General features: G+C 38.4%; 1 protein-coding gene across 1 annotated transcript in view; it reads right to left on the bottom strand.

Annotated features, from left to right (window-relative positions):
• Pgr (progesterone receptor) overlaps positions 1-24,443 on the bottom strand; it is a 67,997-nt gene that overhangs the window by 28,058 nt on the left and 15,496 nt on the right. Inside the window, exons 3-4 of the mRNA XM_020166609.2 lie at positions 18,033-18,149; positions 5,912-6,217 (exon numbers count right to left, since the gene is read on the bottom strand). Coding sequence (XP_020022198.1) covers positions 5,912-6,217; positions 18,033-18,149 — 423 coding nt within the window. The remainder of the gene's footprint in view (positions 1-5,911; positions 6,218-18,032; positions 18,150-24,443) is intronic.

The raw sequence follows: 24,443 nt of genomic DNA, 5'->3' as shown, positions 1-24,443 counted from the left end.
AAATCATTTAAGTCGGGGGAGGGGGAGAGAGAGATGAACCTCACTGAGGTACACTGTACACATATATGGAAATGTGAGAATGAAATACCACTGTACAATTTAAGATATGCTGATAACGATGTTTAAAAGTCCGTAAAACTTACCCAGTTACCAATATTTCTAGCAGAAACTCTTAAGTCCACCTAACAGAATAGGATTTAGGAAATAAACTCCACTTACTTCACCTTTCACAGGGCTTGTCTGTGATAAATGTCCGTCATTAAGTGGACTTGAACATGCCATGCCTGCTAGAGAAGTACAATTTCTCCCATTAACTGGAATATCATTCCATCATTTTAAACTTAAAGACGGGAACACTGAGCTCAGATTCTGATTCCCATGGTGACAGTCAGGAAATTTCAGTACATTTGAGATTATGAAAATGGACAAGATTCACATGGAGAAGTGATGTGAACTAGTGATGAATGTTCACATGAATTCACATGAATTAGTGATGGTCACTAATTGTGCTTGACTGGTAATATTAAAAAAAATACCATTTGCTTTCAAGTGACTCGACCTGATAATTCCTGAACTCTTTGGTTACAAGCTGTCTAATTCTTAACACAAAAGCAAATTGAAAGAAAGGATAAGAAAGAGAAAGTGGCCTGAATGACTTACTACTTTCCAGGGCAGATAAAATATATAGATAGTGCTTCACTTAAAAAAATGGCATATAGTTGAAGTAGCTAATATATACACATACATACACAAAAGATATAAACTTTCATATACAAGTAAACTTTGAGGAATTCAGAGAAACTTCTATACAGTATATACATGCACCAATATATGTTTAATGACTTAATATGAACAAGACGTTGGTGTTTAATGATCTAAGCAGTACAGTTCTTTTGATAGAAATTACACATTTTAAATTTCTATAAAGGTTTTTTTTTTTTTTTTGAGACAAGGTCTATGTGGCCCAGACTGGCCTTAAACTCACTGTATAGCTCATGGTAGCCTAGAACTCACTATGTAGCTCAAGCTGACCTCAAACTTCTCTTCCCCATCTTCTCCCAAGTGATGTGATTACAAGTATGCACCACCACACCAGCCAGGCACTCTCAGCCATGTTTAAGCCTCTCTTTGAGGTGAAGCTTTATGTGTGCAGCTACGTAATGATTACAAAGACACTGCTAAATAGAACACCGTTTTAACTCAGAGTGACCACGGCGTGGCTGACAAACGCAAGGGAGACTCGAGAGAGTAGTGTTCCTTGATGCAGTCTGGGAAGGCTCAGGGAAATCTTACCAGGGAAGCGTTGGATGGTGTGAACCCTGAAGGCTAGCTTGGAATCAGCCAGGGAGGTATGGAAGACAAGCAGAGCCTATAGGTAAGGAAGGCAATATGGAAGAGAGGCAGCAGAAAGTGGAGCCATGAGCTTTCTGGCAACTGGACTTTAGAGTGGCTGAAGTCAAGGAATGGGTGAGAGGTAATGTACAAGCCCAAGAGTTAGATCACAGGAGGGCCTTTGACATTAATGCTAAAGAGTGAAGACTATTCTGAGAAGGAAAGAGAAAAGCATAATTAATAGTAATGATTTTAGAAAGATGGTTCTTGAGGCAGAGTATAGGATTGTTTACAGGCTAAAATCTAGGTAAAACATGGTGGTGATGTTGACCAAAGTTGGGACAGTAGCCATGAAAGTAGTATCTGTAATGAGTCATGTATTTAATAAGTAGACTTGACAGTATTTGGGCAGGAGATGAAGGAGAAAGTGATGCAAAGATGACACCAAAGATTCTGGCTGATGTATCACTTCAGGATGTGGAAAAAATATTTTAAGTTTATAGATTAGACGTCATGTTGACTTGGAAGTTCTACTGGGTGGAGATGTGTGATAAGCACTTGAAATATATGCGCCAGTGGCTTAGTGTCTTTTAAGAGTCATTGGCACATGGTGGTAAAGACAGGGCTATGAATGAGCTTATCCACCTGCAGAGAAGGAGAGGAGAACTCAGGACATGCCAAACTCATGGTACACTTGAAAGAACAAATACCCAAGGGGTCAAAAATTGTGTACATTGACAGAAACATATTTGCCTGGAAGGAAAGTGATGAATGCCAAAGGAAGAGTTCTAGCAAGAAATGCTCACTGTGTCAACAGCCCCAGAGTGTATGAAAATTTTTAAAATTCTGACTTGACAAGTAAAAAACGTAACCAGCATAAATCTCAATCTCAACAGAAGAGGGTGTTAGAAAAGGGGATTTTTGAGTCTTCATGGAAGCCCTTATTAGACCTAACTTACTCCTTTCCCATTTCTCTCTCATCACTTTTGGAAAGATGATAATTTGAATGACTCACTTGGTTTAGGGAGACAGAAAAAAATTCTTTGTAATATAAGCATTGACTGCCATTGATTCAAAAGATGTTTTGTCAAATTTTACAGCCAGATGAGACAAAGTATTGTTCTATCCTTCTGATCTGATAATTTTTTCAAGTAATTTGGCTAACTGAAACCAAGAAAAAGGCATGGATTAAAAATTCAGTATTTAAAAATGTCAAAGCATTGCCCTGAATAGAAATTTCACCAGGTAAATAGAAGCATCAGGACAAAATTTATGAAAAGTATATTCTGGTCCTACAGTTCTCTGTCGCTTCAATTCTGCTACAACTGACATACAGAATGGAGAATACTTAAAAGTGAAAATAAATTGGGAATGAATACTTATTTTTAAAGCCCATCATGACTTTTAAGACCCCCCACCTCATCAGCCTATAACTTATACTTCTAAATTTATATTCCTCACCCCAATATAAATTTACTGTCATTATTTTTCAATACTAGGGTGATAGAGCCCCAGCGAGGTTACTGCTTATTGCAGTAGTGTCTGAGGGGCCATATGCACAAATGTGTTTTCTCAACCAGAAGCTACTAAAAGCTGTAATAACTACCTTGTGAGGTAAGTGAATAAAAAATGTTTGATGTTACTAAGGAACCCTCATGTTTCAGGAAAGTAGCAACCATTGTTTTATGCTGATTTAATTCATGATTCCCCAAATATAGATGATGCTTTCCTCTTCTTCCACCATCAGCCACCTGGCCCTATGTGGAATGCTTTCTCATCAAGGGTAACTAAAGCCTCCTTTCTTGTTTCTTTAGTCTCTGATGCTCAAAGTGTTCTATTTCTGCTACACACCCATCACTCCTACACACGCTGTTGTTGGGTGTCTTCTCTCTCTCACTGGGTTGGAAGCTCTTTAATACAGGAACTATGTCTTGCTCATGCTTTAAACTTTGCTGATGATATGTTGTTCCTTATTCCAAACAGGAGCAAAGCTACACATAAAAGTCAATGTAAAATCACTCATCTACAGATAAGTGTCAGGTGCAATGTATTCTCAGACAGTTTGTAACAATGTTGTCATGAGGCTATAGCATCTACTAAATAGAAAAACAGCATCTCTGAGATCATATGGAGAGAAGTAAGATAAGCTGCAATTATTGTGATAGGTTGAAGATAATGGAAGAATCAGACAAAGGAGAAACGAAAACAAGCCCTGACCAGGCAATGCGTCAAGGTACCTTGGGATTTCTGCCTAGGACTCTCTTATGCACTATCACCTTGTTATGATGGTCATTCTGTATCTGATCTTTATCTGGATCTAAACATAGTTTACTATTGTGAAAGAATAACCTGCTCAGCTAACACGTTTTCCTAGTGGTGTGTGTGTGTGTGTGTGTGTGTGTATACACACATGCATAAAATTGAATTGTAAATGAGTAAATTCACATTCTGACTTATTATTAAGGCTCTCTTAACAGAACTCCATCTCCCACAGACTTAATTACACAAGAATAAATGGGTAAAATAAATTTCTCCTATGTGCAAAACTGATGCTTAGAGACTAGGACGTACTTCGTTCAAACACATTTGCACCATGAGTCCAGCTTTATGGCCTTTCTTTCCAGCAGCACTGTTTAATTGTTAGGTTTTGCACACAGCGGGAATGTAATAGGCATTTATTGACTGAATCAGTGAATAAGAACGGTACCTTGCTTAAAGCCAACTAACGTCAGTTTTGTAGCTAATGACCTTGGATTATGTACACGTTCCTCCCCATCCTTTTTCAGAGGCCAATATAGTCCCTCCAGATCACTGACCACTTCATCAGTCATTCTTCAATACTACTCCCAAAATTCAGTCTACGATAGTATGATTTTAAAAGACCACAGGCCCCAGGAGACTTCAGTGATCCAATGCCTCCTGTGTGTATAGCTAATGGAAACACCATGCAGAAAGGTGCTTCCATCATTCTGATATGCTGCACATAAGTTTTATTTGTAACATTACAAATAAATCTGGTTGCCACCGGATTCAATTTAAAAATTTCCTTTCATTCTTTCTTAAGGTAGTTTGGGATAAAAAAAATTCCTGATATATAACTGTTTCAACTCAAAAACTTAGCTTTTATCTAAAGTGAATAAATTATCTTTTTAACTGTCTATTTTCTAAATTTGCCAGTTGATGGTAGAATCTTCTTAAACAATAAAAATCTCCAATATTCAAACAAAAGGAATCTGATCTATATCAACAAAAATCATAGAAATCACCATTTCCAAATAATAAAAATACTGAGAAAATTAAAAATACATTTAAACACTCATTTAAAAGCAGAATAACTGTATCAATGCTCTTATGACATTTTGCTTAGTAAAGAGTTATCAGATTTAATAACCATCCCACAGCCAGTTTTAAATATTCACAACTTTTCTAGTAGGAGAAAAACTACCTGTCCAGGGCCTTTCAGCTAGAAACAGCTCATAAGAACCTGGGCATTTGATATTCTATAAAATGACTTCATTTCCATTACAATACTTGATTTTATTAATTTGCTCAATACATATTTTTTAAAAGATTCCACCAACAGGAATCTCTTTTTTCTATTTCATGTAACCGTGAATGTTCAAAAACAATTCATCTATTATATTTCAAACCTTTCAGACAGAATAATAACCAAGAAATATATAAGGCAAGTTGGGAAGAAATTCTTTTTAAAAAAAAAAAGTTATTGAATTTTAGACTCCAAGTATTGGGGACTAAAAATGACATAATATGTTTAATTCTTAAACAGATATTCGAAAAAATTAGTCTGAAAAAGTATAAGGATGTTATTGGTGTGAGGAGAATGTAATTTTTGAAAGAAGTGGTCTATTTAATGATGAGAATAACACCTCCACAAGCAATCACCACACATTCTTGGCTCTGCAGTCCAAAAGTGAGAATTTCACCATCAATTCTTTCAACCACTTGGCTCTGGCAAAAGTGGCTGATAAAATGACCAAATTACTTTCATGATGATATAAGCCAAGTTCTCACTGCCACTGGGTTATATGCCATTTATCTGGGAATAAAATAGAGGAAATAGTAACCAGAGTTTTAATTTACTATGTCCAAATAACTTATTTACATTAAGGAATTTTGTTTTCAAACATGACTTTAGACACCTCACTGTGCTCTGAATACTATTTTGATTTATTATACGAGTAGATAATGTTTGGTTTTATTTTCAACCAATTGAAGTTGGTTCAGTTAGGGTTTAGAATAAACTAGACATTTTCAGAAGATGGTTCACATGTCTTTCTCTGAACTGCTATAACACCTGTGGTTGAACACATACACTTATTCCTTAAATGTTTCATATGTGTAATCCTTGATTTATCAAGACTCCATGTGTTCTCTGCTGTTTCATACTTCCATAATCTAGAGGAAAGTCTCTAAGGAACATTTCTGAGCTGCTGAAACGTGTACAATAGCATGCTGTTTATGTCATAGTTCCTTTACTGCACAGACTTATTTGATGTCACCCAGTACGACAACCATTGTATGCTTGAATTACATGCTCTTACATGTGAATTGCTGTTACCTGGCAGTGACTTAGACCACTTGACTACTGAAAGAAGTTGCCTCTCGCCTAGTTGATTAAGACTCGTCAGCAAAGAACTGGAGGTGTCAGGTTTTGTGTTGTCGTGCCCTGCAAAGACCACATCAGGTTCGATGCTCATTAGCAGGTTGATGAGTGGGGGGATCAACTGTATTTCTTGGCTTGGTGAAAAAGTGATTCTTTGGCTCAGGGTTTGGCTTTCATTTGAAATGCCCACTGGCTGGGGGAGAGCGACCCCTTCTAGGGCTCTCATGACTCTGACTTTATTGAACTTTTTAAATTTTCGACCTATAGAGAAGGAAAAAAAAGAAGAAAAAAAGTTCACGTAAATACAAATGGACTGAAAATCCTAGCAATGCATTTTCTTAAGTCTTATAACCACAGCGTTATCAACTTTAGCACCAACCTAATAAAATGAGGTAAAAATCCAAAAGTTAGGCCTCAGAGTTGGAAGACATGGTAGGGACATTCACTGGATGATGGAGTGTGTATTATTACTCCAGGATGCAGCAGGCAGGTATGAAAAGATGAATGGAAAGGCAAGTCATTCCAGTAGAGACTAAGCTCAATCTTCTGATGAGATTGCCTTCTAAAAGCTAATGCTACAGATTACACTAACTGAAACGTAGTTTCTGGTGGTCATTGAGTCTTCCTTTGGGCTGTATTCTTTTAAGGATATGCATATATTCTCAAAAATATTTAATACAACTTCAGTGAGTTCCCAGATCTCTTGAAATCAATCCATGGACTATTATGAGAACTAAGAGACCACAATTAAGAATACTTTTTCTAAATTAAGGGGAAACAGAGTTTGTGCCTTTGGGTCTATGTTGGGTGGACATAGTTGTATTTCTGGACAATATTTAGAATTTCGATCTTGGTGAATTACAGTGTGTTAGGAAGGAAAAAGCCTGATGGTTAGGTGAATAGAATTTGCCTTGGAGGAGAGCAGGGTGCTTATTCAGGTTGTTACTTCCCAGGTGTCTTGGGGTGGATTAGTAGAAGTCTTGGTGACCTGAGGATAGGTTGGATTCAGCTCCAGTTGCTCTGTGTCAGGCAGGAGCTGCTTATCAGTATGAAGAGCTGAAGGAGGCCTTGTGACTGTTCATAGTGATCCAAACAGAGGTTTAAATCAGCTCACTTTCGTACCTGATCTGGCTCATAGACAACTATTCAGCTCACACAGCACCAGCAGCTGTGAAAACATCTCTGAATAGTTAGGTGCCAGTAGTCTGTTAAAGCCGAGTTGCAGCTGCTGCCTTTGGATGAGGCACGGGCACTCCGGTGTGCCCAGTTCCCGCCAGGGAACTGACCACTGGTCAGAGGCCAGTGGTCAGTTTTCCTAAGTCTTGCCACTGTACCCAATTAAGTTACATGATGGTCTCTGTAAGCATACATCTTTGCAACGTCTAAGCTCAGTTATCATCATAAAGAAACAGGTTGTTCTCTAAAATCCCAAGTAGCTGAGCAAGTGACAGGGAAACCACTGTTAGGGTCAATATATAAAAAGGATTCAGAATTGAGTGCAGAAAGCAAATGGGCTTCCTTGGGAAGGAAGGGAGTGGTGACATTTTGGGACTCTCCACTGTATGTTAGGAATTTACATCTGATTTACTCATTTTCTTTATACAATTCTTTGCATTTGTAATAATCAACTGCTTAATATTTAATGTCCTAAGTCAAATATCAGGGTTTCAAAGTAAAACTTAATATACAATGTTTGACTCAAAAAATCAAATTTAATACTTTCATTTAAGATATATTGTTTTTAGATTTATACAGATTTTCTGGAAAGCTACATAGGTTGAATATATACAATAAAAATTTCTTACAGTTACCTGATCCAGGTCAGTTTGTACGTTACTGGTATAGCAATTCAAATCATAAATATTAAATGTCATACACTAAAAAACCAAACAGACAATAGTTTAAAATTAAGAGAATCATATCAATTCCATTCTCATCATATAACCATTTAAAAATTACTTTTGGGCTGAGCATGGTGGTAAATGCCTAGCCTATAATACCAGCTACTGGGAAGCATAGATAGGAAGATCTCAGTCTGAGGCAAAAACCTGAGACCCCATCCAGGAAATGGGCTGGGGGCATGGCTCAGGTGGTAGTGTCTGCCTAGCGAGCAAGGCCCTGAGTTTAACCCCAATAACTACCAAAAGAAAATTTTAAAAAACATTTCATTGTGATTGATAACACAGTAACAATTAAAAATGTACAGCTAAACAAATCATTATAATGTGAATACCCAGATCAGGAGGTAGAAACTGCCAGCATGCACAGCATCCTTTCCAAACCTATTCCTCCTGGCCGACGGTAAGCAGCATCCCGCCTCCTGTGGCAAGGGCCCTGAGTTGGCTTTTCCCCCCAGTTTACTTAAATTCACTTTCCCTTTTTCATACTCTTGAACTTCTGCCCATGGTCCAGTCTTCATCAGTTCCAGGGAAAAGGGGGAAGCACATATGATAACAGAAGAGCCAGAAAGGAGCTGAAGTTTGAGCTGCGTAATGTGCATTTGTCTATCAGTGGACCCTTGGAACTGATATTAGTATTTCCATTTTAAAGAAGAGGCTTCTGAAGCTCAAGTTACTTGCAAGTGCCAACAGTAAAAAGGTGGCAGAGCGGAGATACTAGTCAAGCCTGTTGTCTCTATTTGTTCTCTCTCTCTCAATCTTGAAACACTTACTGGCTTCAGGTGCCAGGCACTGATTAAGATTCTGAGATCATAGTAGTGAACAACAAAGTGCCTTCTTTCATTGAGAGTGACTTCCAGGGAACATGGCGACATAAGCAGTAAGGCCAGGGAAGGTTTTCTGATGGCAAAGGTAGGTCCCATTGATTCCCTTTCCAAAGGCTTTTATTTTGAAACCTGCAGACTGATGATTCCAGGAGCTAATCAAGCAATGCATATCAAAGGAGAATTTTGCACACTGGGGGAGTTATTTTTAAGAATTGAAAAAAAATGTATAGTATTATTAGGAGATATTTTCTTAAAGTGCTAAATTGTTATAATCTTGCCAATTCTGCAATCTACCTCTTACCATGAATATCAGTTTGTTCTTTCAAAAATACATTGTAAGAAGATGATAACTTCCTTCCATCTACAGCTTTTGAGAGTATGACATATTGAAACGAGTAAACTTTGGGCTGGCCGTATCTGGGTGTGAGTCCTATCATAAAAAAAACTGACTACATAGGGTAGAGGATTTTCATGTCTAAGTACTGATTTACTCATTTTTAAATTACAGGATATAATATTTACCTCACAAACCCACAGTTAGACTAGGTAGGATAAGGTGTAAAGTTATATGGGACAGTGCTTGTATACAACTTTCAAATTACCTTTGAAAGTTAACTGAAAGAAGTGAGAGAGGAAGGGAAACTATAATTTTGCCTGGTTTGCACTTTCTGGTAATAACAAGTGTTCCTAATCACCTATCTCTTTTCTCCCCAAACCCTAACACACAAAGGCATCTATGGTCATATGTGAACAGTGCGGGACTAGAAAAGTTTAAGAATGATCTTTATCTTCCTTGGTAAATTGCACAACTTCTTTCTTTCTATGGACTATGAATCTCTAGGAGAATAGTATTAATGTACAGTGCTCCTAAAGTATATTTTAATACTTTAAAAAGATATTTTATTAGTGTATATTAGTTTTGTGACATTTCCAAATATATTTACAGTGTACCTTGTTAGATTCACCCCCTCCATCATTCTCCCACCTTCCCATCCACCCCTTCTTAAAAAAACTTCAACAGGTTTTATTGTTCTATATTAGTACAAGTATATTAAGTACATCAACCATATTCACCCTCCTTCACCCTCTCCAATCACCCTCCTCCCTCCACCAGCACCCACCCCGAACATGACCTGTTTTATATCCTGTCCTTCATTTTTTAAAGTGTATATTCATTGTTCAAAGTATCATTTTTTTCCTGTGAGATTTGCATCTGAGATCAAGCCTATGATTTGGACCTTGTTATTTTCATTGTCTAGCATTTGGTCACAAATTTTTCTCTTAGCAACTTAAGTAAAACTGTAATTCCTTTGGCTGTGTAATGTTATTAAATATAGCTGACCACAATTCTCTCCTACATTGCATGACATATGAACTGTAAAGACACGTGTCCATCTGCACTGATCTGACTCTTAAATTGCCTTTGCTCCATCATAAGCTACAGTAGGACCTAGGAAGAATTGCTCTCTGATATTTCTGCTGCAGTAGGCAAGATTCAGTTAACATCCAGAGCTCAAAAGATGCTGAAGTTAGATATGTAAGTTTAGCAACTGCACACACAGTGGTATCTCACATCAGATTCCCAAGGGATAACAATATTAAGAGAAAAAAAAGTTAAAGTTTCCCCATCCTTAACTGTGACCTTCACTAAAGGTATCACTTCCTCCTCGTCTTCTTCAGTGTCTAGTGCTGTCTAAATAGAGGTCTGCCAAGTGAATGAAAGAGTGCTGCCTTATGTCTTCCTGAGCTCCCATTCTGATAGACTCCCCATGGTTATTCTCTCTCTCTCTCTCTCTCTGGTGGTACTGGGGTTTGAACTCTAGACAGACAATCTTACCACTTAAGCCACTCCCCCTTTTTGCTTTAGTTATTTTTCACATAGGGTCTCATTTTTATGCTTGCTTCAACCTAAACTGCAATCCTCTTATTTATGCTTCCTAGGTAGTTGGGATGACAGGCATGCACCACAAAGCCCAGCTTTCATGGTTGAGATGGGGTCTTGCAAACTTTGCCCAAGCCAGCCTCAAACCACAATCCTCCTGATCTCAACCTCCAGAGTAGCTAGGATTACATGTGTGAGCCATCTGCAGTTAGCCCCTTGTTATTCTCTATGGTGTACTTGATTCCTTCAAGGCACACAACCTTCCCCCACCAGCATAACCCTATGCCTATCATAAGGATAGGGACCCAGTCTGTTTTATTCACCAATGCAGATCTGAAACTTTATAAACTGCTGAGTTTTCAAAGTTGTTGTATTGACCTAACCTACGAACTTGAGATAAGAATAGCACATAAAGTACTAAAAGAGAATGTGAATAGCAACATGCCATTGTTTTTATCCTCATATAGTATATTCTTTCAAAGAAGTCATTGCTACTCTTCATACTTATGAGTTACTACAAAACAACATAATAAACACTTCTATAGAACATCATAGCATTGTAATTTTATCACTTATTGAGAAAACAGAAAATGGCAAAAAAAAAAAAAAAAAAAAAAGCTGGGCACAGTGGCTTATACCTATTAGCCAAGTTGCCTGGGAAGTGAAGACTGAAAGGACTGAGGTTTGAGGCAGCAAGGGCAAAAAGTTAGCTAGACCTCAGCTCAGCCAATAAAAGCTGGTGTGGTGGCACATGCCTGTCATCCCAGCTACACAGGAAGTGTAAATAGAAAGACTGTGGTCTGAGGCCAGCCCTGGACACAAACCTGAGACTGTCAGAAGAATAACTAAGGTAAAAAGGGCTGAGGAGGAGGCTAAAGTGAGAGAGCACCTGCCTAGTAATTACAAGGCCCTGAATTCAAATCCTAGTACTACCACAAAAGAAAATAGCAAAGAGTACTCAGAATTCGGTAGCAATTTAAAATGACTTTAGATTAATTGTAGTATTTTTGTAGTTCTGAAAAATAATGTGGAATGTGGAGGCAAGACAAGAGATAATAATGTGTGTGGGTGAATCTGATGAAAATGCATTATATACATATATGAAAACCATAATGAAACCATTATTTTGTACAACCAATACATGCTAATAAAAATTAAAATGATTGCTAATTCTAGATATTGTTCTGAAATGAATGCTGTTTACCTTGCTGTCTTCTCTATTTTGCCACTATTTGTCTTTATTTTTGGCAAAATATTTTAGATTGAATGTATGGTATAAGATGTTCACAAGACAGTGAAACTTTTGGGAAGTGGATTAGAAGAAGGATAAAAACCAGCTGGCAATTAAAGACTGGTGTGAATCTTTTGACATAATGACAGTTTTAATAAGCGTTTTGTAATCTGGCTGGATTCACAGATAATTCTCTCAATAGTACCTGCACAAAATTGTGGAGAATAACTATATACACACTGAATTCAGAATAACAACCGATGATGGCTACGGTGCAATGGCTGCAGTGGTGCCTGGGATCTCGCTCTAACAATATCCATTGCACTGATACAGCTGGCCTTCCCATCTCAGGACCCACCTCCAAGTGCCAACCAAAACAGTGCGCACCTGCATGTATACTTCAAAGAAAACAGAGATGCTAGGTAATAGAAAATATAAAGTAAAACTAAGAATTTGCCAAAAAAGCTATACTACACTCGATTTTCTTTAGAAGTACATGTCCAGTTGGAAATGGTGGTATACTCTAATACCAGTACTTGGGAGGTGAAGGAAGGAGGATCTTGAGTTCAAGGCCAGTCTGGGCTATGAGACCCTGTCTCAAAACAGACAAACAAAAACACATTTGTCTGTATGGCTGTATGTCTCAATCACTCAAAGTCAGACTTGAAAATTGGAGAATATGCTTGAATCCCTCAATCTGTACTCGATCTAGGCCTAAAGAATCATAGATTTATCCCAAATTCAACAATGTTAGAATTCTTGAGAAAAAGCTTAATGGCTGTGAAGTGCAGAAGGGGAAGAACAAAACACTAACAATGACAACAAAAGCTTTACAGCACAACTGATACTCTCAACTCCTGAAATCATTCTCCTTGTCAGGGTAAGTGGTGGTGGAGGGGGAGGAAGAAGGAAGATCAAAAAATGGCTTTCTAACAAAACTCTTTAAAACTCTTCAAAATACTCTTGTATTTCGAAGACACAAAATACAAACAAAAAACAAACAAAACAAAACACAAAAAACTTGAAGACAAGGCTCTCTACCAGAAGAACAAAAATAAACACACCATAAAAACAATCTGTAGCTTTAAAAAAGTTTCAGCAAACATAGCTATTCATTGAATCACTCCTTTGTGTAGAAACCTGCTTATTTTTGAAAGAGCTAATTACCTTTGCAAGAGTTTAGCATTCTTACCAGAAATGCAAAATACAGAGCTATATTCATTTTGGAATTTTTTTGTGAGTCACTAAGCAAAAATGTTTTCTTAAAGAAAGAAGTTAGAAGCAGAAAAACCTAAATTAGAAGATACATTACCATTCTTATTAACTATCTTCCTACTTCATAATGTACACAATGAACTAAATGCAAAAGTTCACTGTGACCTGTTGAAAGTAAGGGAAGTGATTCATCATTAAAACAAGAATCATACACACTGAAAAGACCAAGTAGCTTAGGCATAACTCTCACAATGAGAACACAGTCACTGCAGCAAATAGGAACTACCCAATAGTGAAATCTGTCATGCCACATCGTAACTGTATTTCTGACTTCTGATATTCTACCATAGGATTTTCTTAACTCTTTAAAAAAAGTTTTTCCAATGTTCTCTCATGTTTCATCTTTATTCAAATGGGCTGTATGAGAAATGAGAAACTTCAAAAAGGAGCAAGAAATGAAGGAAGGGGGTGAGGGACAGACAGAGGAAGGATAGGCAAGAAAGAAAGAAAAGATGGAAGGGACACAGGCTCCATTTTCAGAGTTGTGTAGGCAATTATTACTGCCATGATATTCTCCTCTTAGTTAGGGAAGGATCCAATCACAAACAACCCAGAGTATACGCAAAAGATAATCAAAAGAGGACTTTTTTTTTTTTGGTGGTACCAGGGTTTGATCTCAGGGATTTGAAATTGCTAGATAGATGCTCTACCACTTGAGCCACACCTCCAGTCCCTTTTGTTCTATTTATATTGGAGATAGAGTCTCAGGCCAGCCTGGACCATGGTCCTTCTGAATCCATGCCTATGAATTGACATCCTTTTTCCTGGTTTACGTGAGTTGGATTATTTATATCCCAGACTCTTGTCACTGACTCTCTCAGGAAGAATAACATTACAATGAAGGCATATCAGACTGCATGCCCCACTTCCTCCTGATAAAGCTCTGTGCAAATCCACTTATGACAAAATTAAGTCATTACCTCCGCATTTCTCAATTTGTGGTGGTAAGTACAGAGTACCATTGGATTTGAGTAAATCTTTGTGTCGTATGAATCTGAAGTTCAGTAAGAGTTTTATTTTTAATCCCAGAATTATCCTTCAAGAAACACTGCATTATGCATCAGTCCTTACAAGACATCTCATAGTGTGAGGCTCTCTAAGGCATTGTGAATGACAGTATGTTCTTTAGAGAAGACAATTGTTTAGCATATGCTAATTGTAAACAGAGGTTTCATTGTGATATGACGGAGACAAATTAACTTGAAATAACTTCAGTCAGTGGTACTCTGGGATGCTGTTAGCAAGATTATCTGATAAAATAAAAAGAAGTAAAGAAATTATATAAACATTTAAACTTGGCCTTATCATGGAGCCAATTGAACTAAATCCAATAGCACAGTTCTGTACCAAGTTGATCTTGCTGTGAACTTTGCTCTATGCTAGTTTGGTCCATGCCCCTGGGATGGACTCCTCCCCTTTCTCCTGACTTCTGTCTCCTTTGAAGCCATCTGCCCCTGGAGGTTCTGTTTCTTACAGGGCGTCATCTTGTAGGAGGTTGGAAATCGACTCCGTCCTCCAAACAAATCCTGGTTTCTCTGTATCTGGGTGTCTCATCACTTTGATTTTGGCCATTTTTAACCACTTTTCCATATGACAGTATGAAAGTTAAAATAAATGCAATCATGGAGCTGGGCACTGGTGGCTCATACCTATAATCCTAGTTACTTGGAAGGCTGAAATCAGGAAGATTGAGGTTAGAGACCAGCCTGGACAAACAAGATGGGGTCAAGAGACCCCATCTCAACCAAAATCTGGGTGCTGGTGGCTCACGTCTGTCAGCAAAAGCTATGTGAGAGGTTGAGAATGGGAGTATTATTCCAGGTCACCCTGGCAAAAAGTTTGCAATACCCCATCTCAATGGCAAGAAACATCCTGGGTGTGGTGGCAGGCATCTGTCATCCCAGCTATGGCAGGAAGTGTAAAAAAGGAGGATCTCAGTCCAGATTGGCCTGAGCAAATAACGAGAGCCTATCTCCAAAACAACCAGAGAAAAAAGGGCTGGAGGCATGGCTCAAGCAGTACAGCACCTGCCTAGCAAGCCTGAAGCTCTGAGTTCAAACTCTTACCACCAAATAAATAAATTAATTAATGTAATCATGGAATATAAGGCTGCCTTAAGTGATATCATTCTTCTCCAGAGTGAAAACACTATGTTAGACCACATCCCCTGTCCCTCCCTCCAACATTTTTATACTAAAGAGCTCAGAAACTTGTACTTCAAATGACTTCAAAACAGTAGTCACTGATACTTACTGAGCACTTCTTAAACAAGTGCTTGGGGCTGAAAACACTAAAATGAAATAATTCTTGCAAATAATTCAGTCTTAGATAAAAAGGAAATCCTTAAATGGGATATTCCTAAATAAAAGTTGCAAAACAATGAAGGAAAAGGCTACCAGGAGAGTGCAACAGGAAGAGCCAGTGACTCCTCACGGCCTCATGGGCTGTGAGGCATGCCTCGTGTGGCTGCATCCCTCCTCATTTCCATTGTGGTCCATTTGGTCAGTCTTCCATCATAAAAGCAGCAATGCTGAAATAAGAACAATTAGGGCAAGCTCCAATCCCAGCTGGCTCATCCTCCCTGGCTACGAAAAACACTGGGTCCCTGCAGAATCCCACCCCTATCGTGATGTGATTACAGGGTGGCAGTTGCATAAAAGCATCGTATTTAAAGTTAGGGTTATGGATAAGTCAGAGGTCATGAGGACTGAAGGGAGACGGGCAGGTAAAGGTAACCCGCATGCACAGACAGGTGGAAGCAGACACCATGTAGGGATTTGGTCTATTTTATTGGCTGCGTGTATTTCAGGACTTAAAATAGCACCTGGTAAATAATAAGGGTGCAGTATACAGTTATTGAAGAAGGATAGAGGGAAGTAGAAAAGAAGGAAATTAGAAAGGGAAAAGGGAAGATAGGAAGGAAAGGAGGGAAGGAAGGTAGAAGGAAGGGAGGGGTTTAAATAAATGGTATCACTGAAGGTGGGAAATTCAGCAATGACTGTGAAGATGGTAGAGTCCAGTTTAGAAAACATGGGCATAGAGTAAAGGAACAAAGGGTTTCGGTAAGGAAGATAAGAAAGATTATAGAATCTTGGATGGTGGGGTAAAGCCCTAGAATAGTAGGAGACAACACGGAATTTTGTAGGGTTATATCACCAATCCCCAGGAAGACTCTGAATGTTCTATACAGGAATCTGCCATTTCTATTCTGTGATACAACTGAAGAGTCTTTTAAAGCTACTGGGAGAAAATTCAACATTGATGACCCTGATGGATTCTAGATTTCAGCATTAGAGCGTCTGCCGCTTTCTAGGGCAAATATGCTAATATGCTGCAGAATAGAGAGTGCCGGTGCAGGGATCAGAGCACCTCCAGGTCTTTCTTCTAGCTCCAAAGTACGTAAATGTGTGATTTGTGAGGAAGTCCTAATTTCTAAAGTTTAGGAAATTACGAAGACTTGTGAAGATAAAGCTGAAACATGAAGGAGGAAATTCAGGTGAGGACTCAAAAACTTTTAATCTGCAGAGAAAGTAAGTATATTCTCTTAGTCACTACTTACTGAGCTCCTCCCTAACCCAGGCATTGTTGTAGATACACTTGAGACCTAGGTGTTGCCCTTAACTGACTGAAAACAAATGTCTAATCATGAAATTATAAAATACCATGAGTGATCTAATTAGGTAAATATTATAAAGTGCCCAGTTTGTTAACTGGCTGATTTTGTCCAAACACATTGGCCAAAACTTTAGGGAGGAGGTAACATTTGAGTAGGCTTTAAACTTGATAAATATTGGCCTAAATATAGCATTTCTCAAAGAAGAGACACTTAACATTGATGGAACACAGCTGTTTTTAGATGGTACTCTGGAGAAAACATGTTTAGTTTCAATAATTATGTACATATTTCACTATGATTTTGAAAGGTTGTATCGCTGTATAAAACCCATGGTTTCTGGACAGTATAGTGTAGGATGTTAAGTATAAACTAACTAACTAATTGATTAACTAGATAGATAGATAGATAGATAGATAGATAATAGATAGATAGAGATAGATGGATTGATTGGGAAGGGAGTAAGATTTTCTTCTATAACCCTGGCTTTTTTGATCTTCCTTACTCTGTTTTATTTTCATTCAAATGATCAGTTAAAAATCTGTCTTTAGTGCCTGAGTGTAGTGGTGTACATCTGTAATCCCAGCTACTCCAGAGGCAAAGGCAGGAGGATCATGAGTTGGAGGTCAGTCAAGGAAAAGGTCTCCAAACCAAAAAAAAAAAAAAAAAAAAGCCTAAAGTCTGGGGGCATGTCTCAAGTGGTAGAGAACTCACCTAGCATATGCAAAGCCTTGGGTCCAATCCACAGTCCTGAAAAAATATCTTAATTTAATTTTTCTAATGTTTACCATATTTGCAAAGTTCTGGAGATCCCAGAACTTTTTTTTTGTTATCTCCCATAACAAAAATATGGGAGAAGAGACATGTCTTTCAAGTGGATTTTCATCCAAGTAACCTTGTTTTAATCAATCTCTTTTAGCAGATGGAAAACAGTCACCTGACCATCTACAGAATCGCTTTTTGAGCAGGACGTGACTTTGCATCCTGATGGTATGGATACCTCAAGGAAAAGGGTTGGTGACTTGCTCAAGGCCACACAGCAGTGAGTTGACAGGGCCTGGACTCCAGTTCATGTACTGAAGACAGGTAACTGCACTGCTGTAACATCTACTCATGGGCACCACAGGTCAACGGCATCTACTTAGTGCCCTAACAGGCCTCAACACGCCAAATACCTCTCCAAAGTGTGAGGTATTTTATTATTGGTGGCTTCATTCAGATATTTAAGTGTGAAGAGTCACTACCAACAATCAAGACAGAAAAACAATGGTGAGTAAAGAAATTTAAACTTTCTGGCACGCCATGTTGCAGTATAAGTCAACACATTATTGATGAAAACATGAGAATTACCTCCAAGGACCATCCCAGCCTGACAGCACTTTCTAAGTCGACATGCTGGGCAGTTTTTCCTGCGGATTTTATCAACAATGCAGTCATTTCTTCCAGCACATAGGTAGTTATGCTGCCCTAAAAACGAAAAAGTAAAAATTATGTACAGTATGTAAAGATCACTGGAAATTCTAGGCAAAGATGATCAAAACCAATAGATGCACCTCAGCCAGCCTCTTCTTGGGTACCACTGAATGCTGGTGATGCGGAAACTGCCCGAGGCTTTCCCTGTGCCTCCACGAGACGATACTTATTAAATAAATTCAAACATGTAGTTAGGTATTAATAAGGCAATCACAGTTATCAAATACAATGCAGTTCTTGTAAGTCTTATGAGAAAAAGAGCTTAGCAGTTCAACATTTAAAATGTGCGTGGGGAGAAAATTTCTGAAAATGGAGAGTCCTGGCATTTTGAGGGGTTGACACAACTCCTCTCACTGGGGACTGCCCATAACAGACGGGGTTGGCAGCACCAAATCTGGAAGCTCAGCCAATTCTAAATTACAGTCATCTTTAACACTACATTTTGAGTCATCAGACCTGCAAAGCAGATGCGTCATCATGCGAACAAAACGGAGGAAGTAAAGGTGGAGGTTCATCTTCTCTATGCAATCTTTTTGGCTAAATAAATGTTTCAGCCAGGCTGTTTCAACAAGAGCCGACTAAGACACTCTGGCATGGAGGCAATGCCTCTAGCACCATGGTTGACCAGGGACCCAGCGCCACCAAGAATGCAACAGAACAGAAAGGGCCCTCCATTACACATGTTGCTCCATCAGGTACTCGGTGGCATATTCAGGTGCAAAAAGCTCAGCCACAGCCACACTGCCTTTGTCCAACATTATTCTGGAAATTTGTACAATCTTAAGCTTTGGGGGTAAAAAATCCAGCAGAGTATCTCTTGCTGCCACTGCTCTGTAGATAACACTTTCCAATTTATCCTCTGGTTTTGAAGAGCACATCCAACTCCAGTCTACTTGCTCATTTCTTATTTTAATGGTTCAAATTGCACATTATTGCTTCTTCTCAGCCCAACATAACACTGTCCCTGTACAAGTCCACAGTAAGGCATTCCATTAAGCCCACCCAGAATACCTCATTCTCCAACATTCTTGGTGTCTACTTACTCCTTCACCCTCAGGAGCAGTCATAAAATCTAAGCCACCACAACAAGATGTATGGCCTGGTGACAGACAACAGGAGGCTCACCAGAATAGGAGACATCGTCTAGCTCTTGTCCTTACCATCTGCAGCATCTGCTCCTGGTGAAGCATGGAAATTATTTCCTGAACTCTGTAATAGAATGATGTTCTCTCTTTTTCCCAGGGAAACCTACTGTCTGTGTTAGGGCAGGAAAGGAAGGGGGTTATTGCTATTGTGCCTTTTCTTTTTAATTATTTACTCTCTTTTATGTCCTTTATTTTTCATGTACTCACATCCCAAACTCTCACATGCCTCTATGACTCTCTTCCTTTTCTCCCAATTTGTCTGATTCTCAAAACCTTACTCATCTTTCCAGACTCAGCTTATCTTCTCCCATTTGGTCTAACCTGACTGCTCCCAGGAAGGCTTAGCCATTTCTCTGCAAGCCACCTGCATGTTTGACATATTCTTATTGTAAATATGGTGTGTCTATCTCTCCTAGGTTCTATGAGAGGATATAAAAGAGACAGGGTCTTCAGATCCTTTAACACTTGTGTCAGGTAAGAGCTTGATGAATACTTCTTGGCTAAATGTATACATAATATTTATTTTGCCACTTATAGTCATAAATATCTGTATACTCAGTAATATAAGACCTATAATATTTAAAAATCACGTGCACAAAAGCTTTTATCCCCTTTCAACATTTATTTTTATTAGAAATGCCTTTTCTTTATCATCTCCCTTGCCTATTATAGTTATAGAACATATATTCTATATGTATAGAATATAACAAGATTTTTTTAACACCAGTGTTTGCAGAAAGAGAAATCTGCATTATTCCAAAGAATTTATGTCTAATGATATGAGACTCAGGCTCAAAGAGAGTAGAAGAATGAACTCTGGATAAAGCATAGAACTTCGGAAAGCTGCTTTAGCTTTGGAAATGGGGCTGAAAAAAACTTGGTATATAACATGCCAATAAATCCAGGAATTGATCCACATCTTTGTGTGAGGAGAAAAATGAATTGTGACTAAAGATGGAACACACAAAATGAAATCTTGGCTAACAATGAGAAGTGAATTTTCACTGTCACATCACAAGAAACAAAGACTGGTACATGAACAGGTATGCACACATGCAGAGGGAGGGGGGAGGAGAGAGAGAGAGAGAGAGAGAGAGAGAGAGAGAGAGAGAGAGAGAGAGAGAGAGAGAGAGAGAGATTTGTTCAAGAATATTTGTAGCGGCAGTGTTTGTAATAGCCCCAAACTGAAAACAGCTCAAATGGTTGTGTACGGCATATGATGTAAAGAGTTTTCTTTGTTCAATGAGAAGTAATGAACTTAGTTCCATGCAAAAAATGTGTGTGAACTGTGTAAATATAACGTACAAGACAAGCAAACATAGAAAAATACTATAGGAACCCATTAATATAAAGGGCCCACATAGTCAAAACCAGTCTATGGTGTTAAGAGTTGGGCTGGTGGTTATTTTTGGGGAACAATTAGAAAGGGCAAATTAGGCTTCTGGGAGCCTAGTGATTTTGAAGTTCTTTGATCTGGTGAGAGTACCATAATTTCACTTATTTATGGATAGTTCATAAGCTCTACAGCTGTGAGTGCTTTTCTGAAAATATTTATCAATAGAAAGGTTTCTTTTTAATTCTTAAATGATTCCAACTAAAAGGATCACCAGACGGGCATTGTGAGGCAGCAAAATCTGGGGAGGTGTGAGCACTGAAGTTCAGAGGCTGAGAGGCAAGCCAGAAGTATTCCTGCAGAAAGGCATCACCTATGTTATAGAACTAGAGCTGGAGCTTCCCAGGGAATCTATCCATGAATCCCAGCAAGGTATCCGAGTGGAGAAAGCACAGACTGTAACCATCCACTGACACAAGGAACTCCAGTGACAGTCATTCACAGCTGTGCCCCTCCCTCCAGCCCCTCTTCCCACACTTGGCCTTGAAAAGGTCCTAGTTGGCTGCTGGTGGGCCTTGGACCTCTCAGAGTAAACAGAGAAACTGATCTTCCTTCTTCCCTGAAGGCTTCAAACCCCAAACAGTGAGTTCTGAACTGGGGCAAAGTTTGAAATTTTATGGAAGTTTGACTATAATGCTGGCTTGGGCATTACTGAAATTAGCTGCTCTTCTGATTAGGAGCTGTGGGATTTGGCCTAGAATGCACAGAATGGAAGAACTGGCTTACAGGTCAGGTTTTGTTTTTAGAAGTTATACTGATATTGGCATTTAGAGGAAATACTGTGCAATTACACACACATGCATATGAGCCAAACAACTAGGTGATTATTCTGACATTGCTAGAAATATGAATGTAAATCAGTAATTTTTCAACTGGAGACAGTTTTTCACCCTCCCTCTCCCCCTCCTCAGGATGTTTCCTGGAGACAATTTCAATTTACACATCTAGGGGGAAAGTATTAATGGATGAGAGGCCAGAGATGCCACCACACATCTACCACGTATAGGACAGCTCCTATAACAAAGGACTCTCTGGCCCAGAAACCTCTACAGTATGAGACTAAGAGATTTTGATGGAAATTATGAACCCCATACTTTCAAAAAGATATATCTTCTAGGTCTTTCCACTGAAAATGTCTGAAAGTAAAGATGACAGCAGCAGCAACAGACACTAGAGTGCAAATTGTCATGTCTAATGTTTGCTTCCAAAAGTAACCAGCACTCTTTGGAGAAATGGCTGGTCAGGACTGGGCAGGAAGTGTGTCATTTGAGCCTGGGGTATTTTGTGGTGACAGAATTCTATTTCATTGAGAGCTAATAAAGTTGTGTCAAAGTCACAAGGAAGGATAATATGGCTTGAGTATGATTTGTGCTCTCCAAAACTCATGCTGAAGTTTCCTATCTCCACTGAGCTATTAAGAGGTAGGACCAGGGGGGACATGCAGGGTGTGAGGGGATCAGGCCTTTGCCTTTGAGAATGGAGTAACTGGTTCGTGTGGCTGATAGGCTGATGGAATAGAGTTAACTGGCTATCTCAAGAGTGAGTCTGCCAGAAAAGCTAGTTTTTGCAAGGTCTCTCTCTGCTCTGTCTTACCATGTGATACTCTGCACTGCCTCAGGACTCTCGAGGAGGCCACTGGTATGTGCCACCCCTCAAGCCTGGACCAGAACTGTGAGCCAAAAGAGAGCTCTTTCCTTTATAATTTACCCAGCCTGTAGTATTGTGTTGTTAGCAACAGAAAGTGAACTATGATACTGACTGGAAACCAGACAATTTGAATAAATTCAAGTGATTAAACACACTGAATATATAAAAAGCCAAGAGTACGTAATGACACGTAGGAAAGGAAAAAGTGAAAGAAACAAAACATACTTAGTGGGAACCACTGGAGGTTACTAAGGCGCAAACCTGTTACTCAGAAAATTGATAATTAAAGGTAAATAATTAAGCATTTTTAGGCCTTCCATTATAAAATGTATTTTAAGATTACCAAATTGCCTTTTGGAATGAAGAAAGAACTATAAAAAAGATTTATAGCTAATAAAATCAGAAGGGATAATAAAGAGTAGAAAACCATCCATTTTCAGTCCCTAACAAAATGACCACCACTTGTGAAGTCCAAGAAAGCAACTAAAATACCTCTTCATTTTATAACTGCGTATCTGTATGAGGCCTAATTTTCTTCATATGCTCCAACCAAAACAACAGATTAAATGTGAATGCAAATAGAAGAATTCAGCTGTGTTCTATTAAGGAAGACACTATAATGACTTATAAAAGTGTAAAAAATGCCATTCTTTATTGTTTATAAGTATATATTATTTTTATTTTAAAATAACAAGATTTTTGAAATGTATTTTTTGTCACATATTCAGAAGACTGAGCATAACAATTACACTAATAATTATAGGAACCTGTAATCACTATTTAATTGGATCAATGCCATTTTTGTCAAGAAACTTTTTGATTTAGAAAGTTAACATTTAATAGGTTTGCTAGTTTTTAAATAAGGTAATCAAAATTTCAAAAAGTGATCAGTTTTAATTTCTGATATGATAAATATTGACATATATGAACCACATATTCAAAAGGTTTTTGTGTTCTCAGCAATTTTTAAGTAAAGGGATTATGAGACTACAGTGAGTACCATTGGCATGTGTAGGGTTCTTTCTAAAATGTTAAATCTGCATTTAACCACTTAGTTAAAAAATCAGACAGCTGGAGGAGTGGTTCAAGTGGTAGGATGCCTGCTTAGCAAGCATGAGGCCCTGAGTTCAAATCCCAGTCCCACCAAAAACAATAATAATTTTTTAAAATCAGACAAATCTAGATGGTGGTACTTTCTACAAAACACTTATTCTAGACTCCTCAAAGGTAGAAAAGTTCTAAAAGACAATAAAAAAGGAGCTATTTTTAGATTAAAAGAAACTAAATTGAGTTGTTAAGCAGGTGAAATACATAGAGCTTGATTGGAACTTGAATGGAAAAAAAAACTATACAGGACATTTTGGGAACAACTGAAGAAATTTTAATACTGGCTGAATATTAGAAAAACTCTGTGAATGTTAAATTTCTTGGGTGTGATAATATTGTGGTTGTGATGGAGACTGTTATCTGTAGGGCACAAAGCTTGAAGACTTAAGAGGTGAAATGTCATGATGTCTGCAATTTACTTTCAAATAGTTGGGTAGAGTTGTTCTCAACTTCAAATTTTCCTTCAAATTTTCTGCATGTTTTTCAGAAGACAAAGTGTTCTGAAGAAGCACATAGAATGAGACAAAAGTTCAAAGCAGTTTTTAACAGCCAATCACAGCCTGGCCATGAAAAAGTGGAGTGAGAAGGGAGGGAGGACTGAATGGCACAGAATACAGCAACCAGACAGTAATGAGCCAGTTGATTTTAAAGTATCTTACTGGAAGACTTGAGGGTTTTGATAAAGTGAAGGAAGAGGAAAAGGAAAGTAAGAAAGTCTTATTGAGTGCACTGTGGACCCATATTCTGAGAATTTAAGTGATTTACTTAATGCAACACTGTAACAAAATACATACTCCCAAAGAGAAATGGCTGGTAAGTCAAACGGAACTACCTCCAGATAGAGTAGACCCAATGAGTCCTGTGTTAGGATCTAAGATGGCACTAAATATGTTGGCTGGGTCAATGACATGGGTGCTGGCTGCTGGGCAAGACCACACCTGACAGGGGATCCTGGGAGAAGGTCACTACACTGATGGACAACAGGGCAGAGATTGG

This window comes from Castor canadensis, chromosome 2 (genome assembly GCF_047511655.1).
Source record: "Castor canadensis chromosome 2, mCasCan1.hap1v2, whole genome shotgun sequence".
In the NCBI taxonomy this organism is placed as follows: domain Eukaryota; kingdom Metazoa; phylum Chordata; class Mammalia; order Rodentia; family Castoridae; genus Castor; species Castor canadensis.
This window is presented reverse-complemented; position numbering and strand designations above follow the sequence as displayed.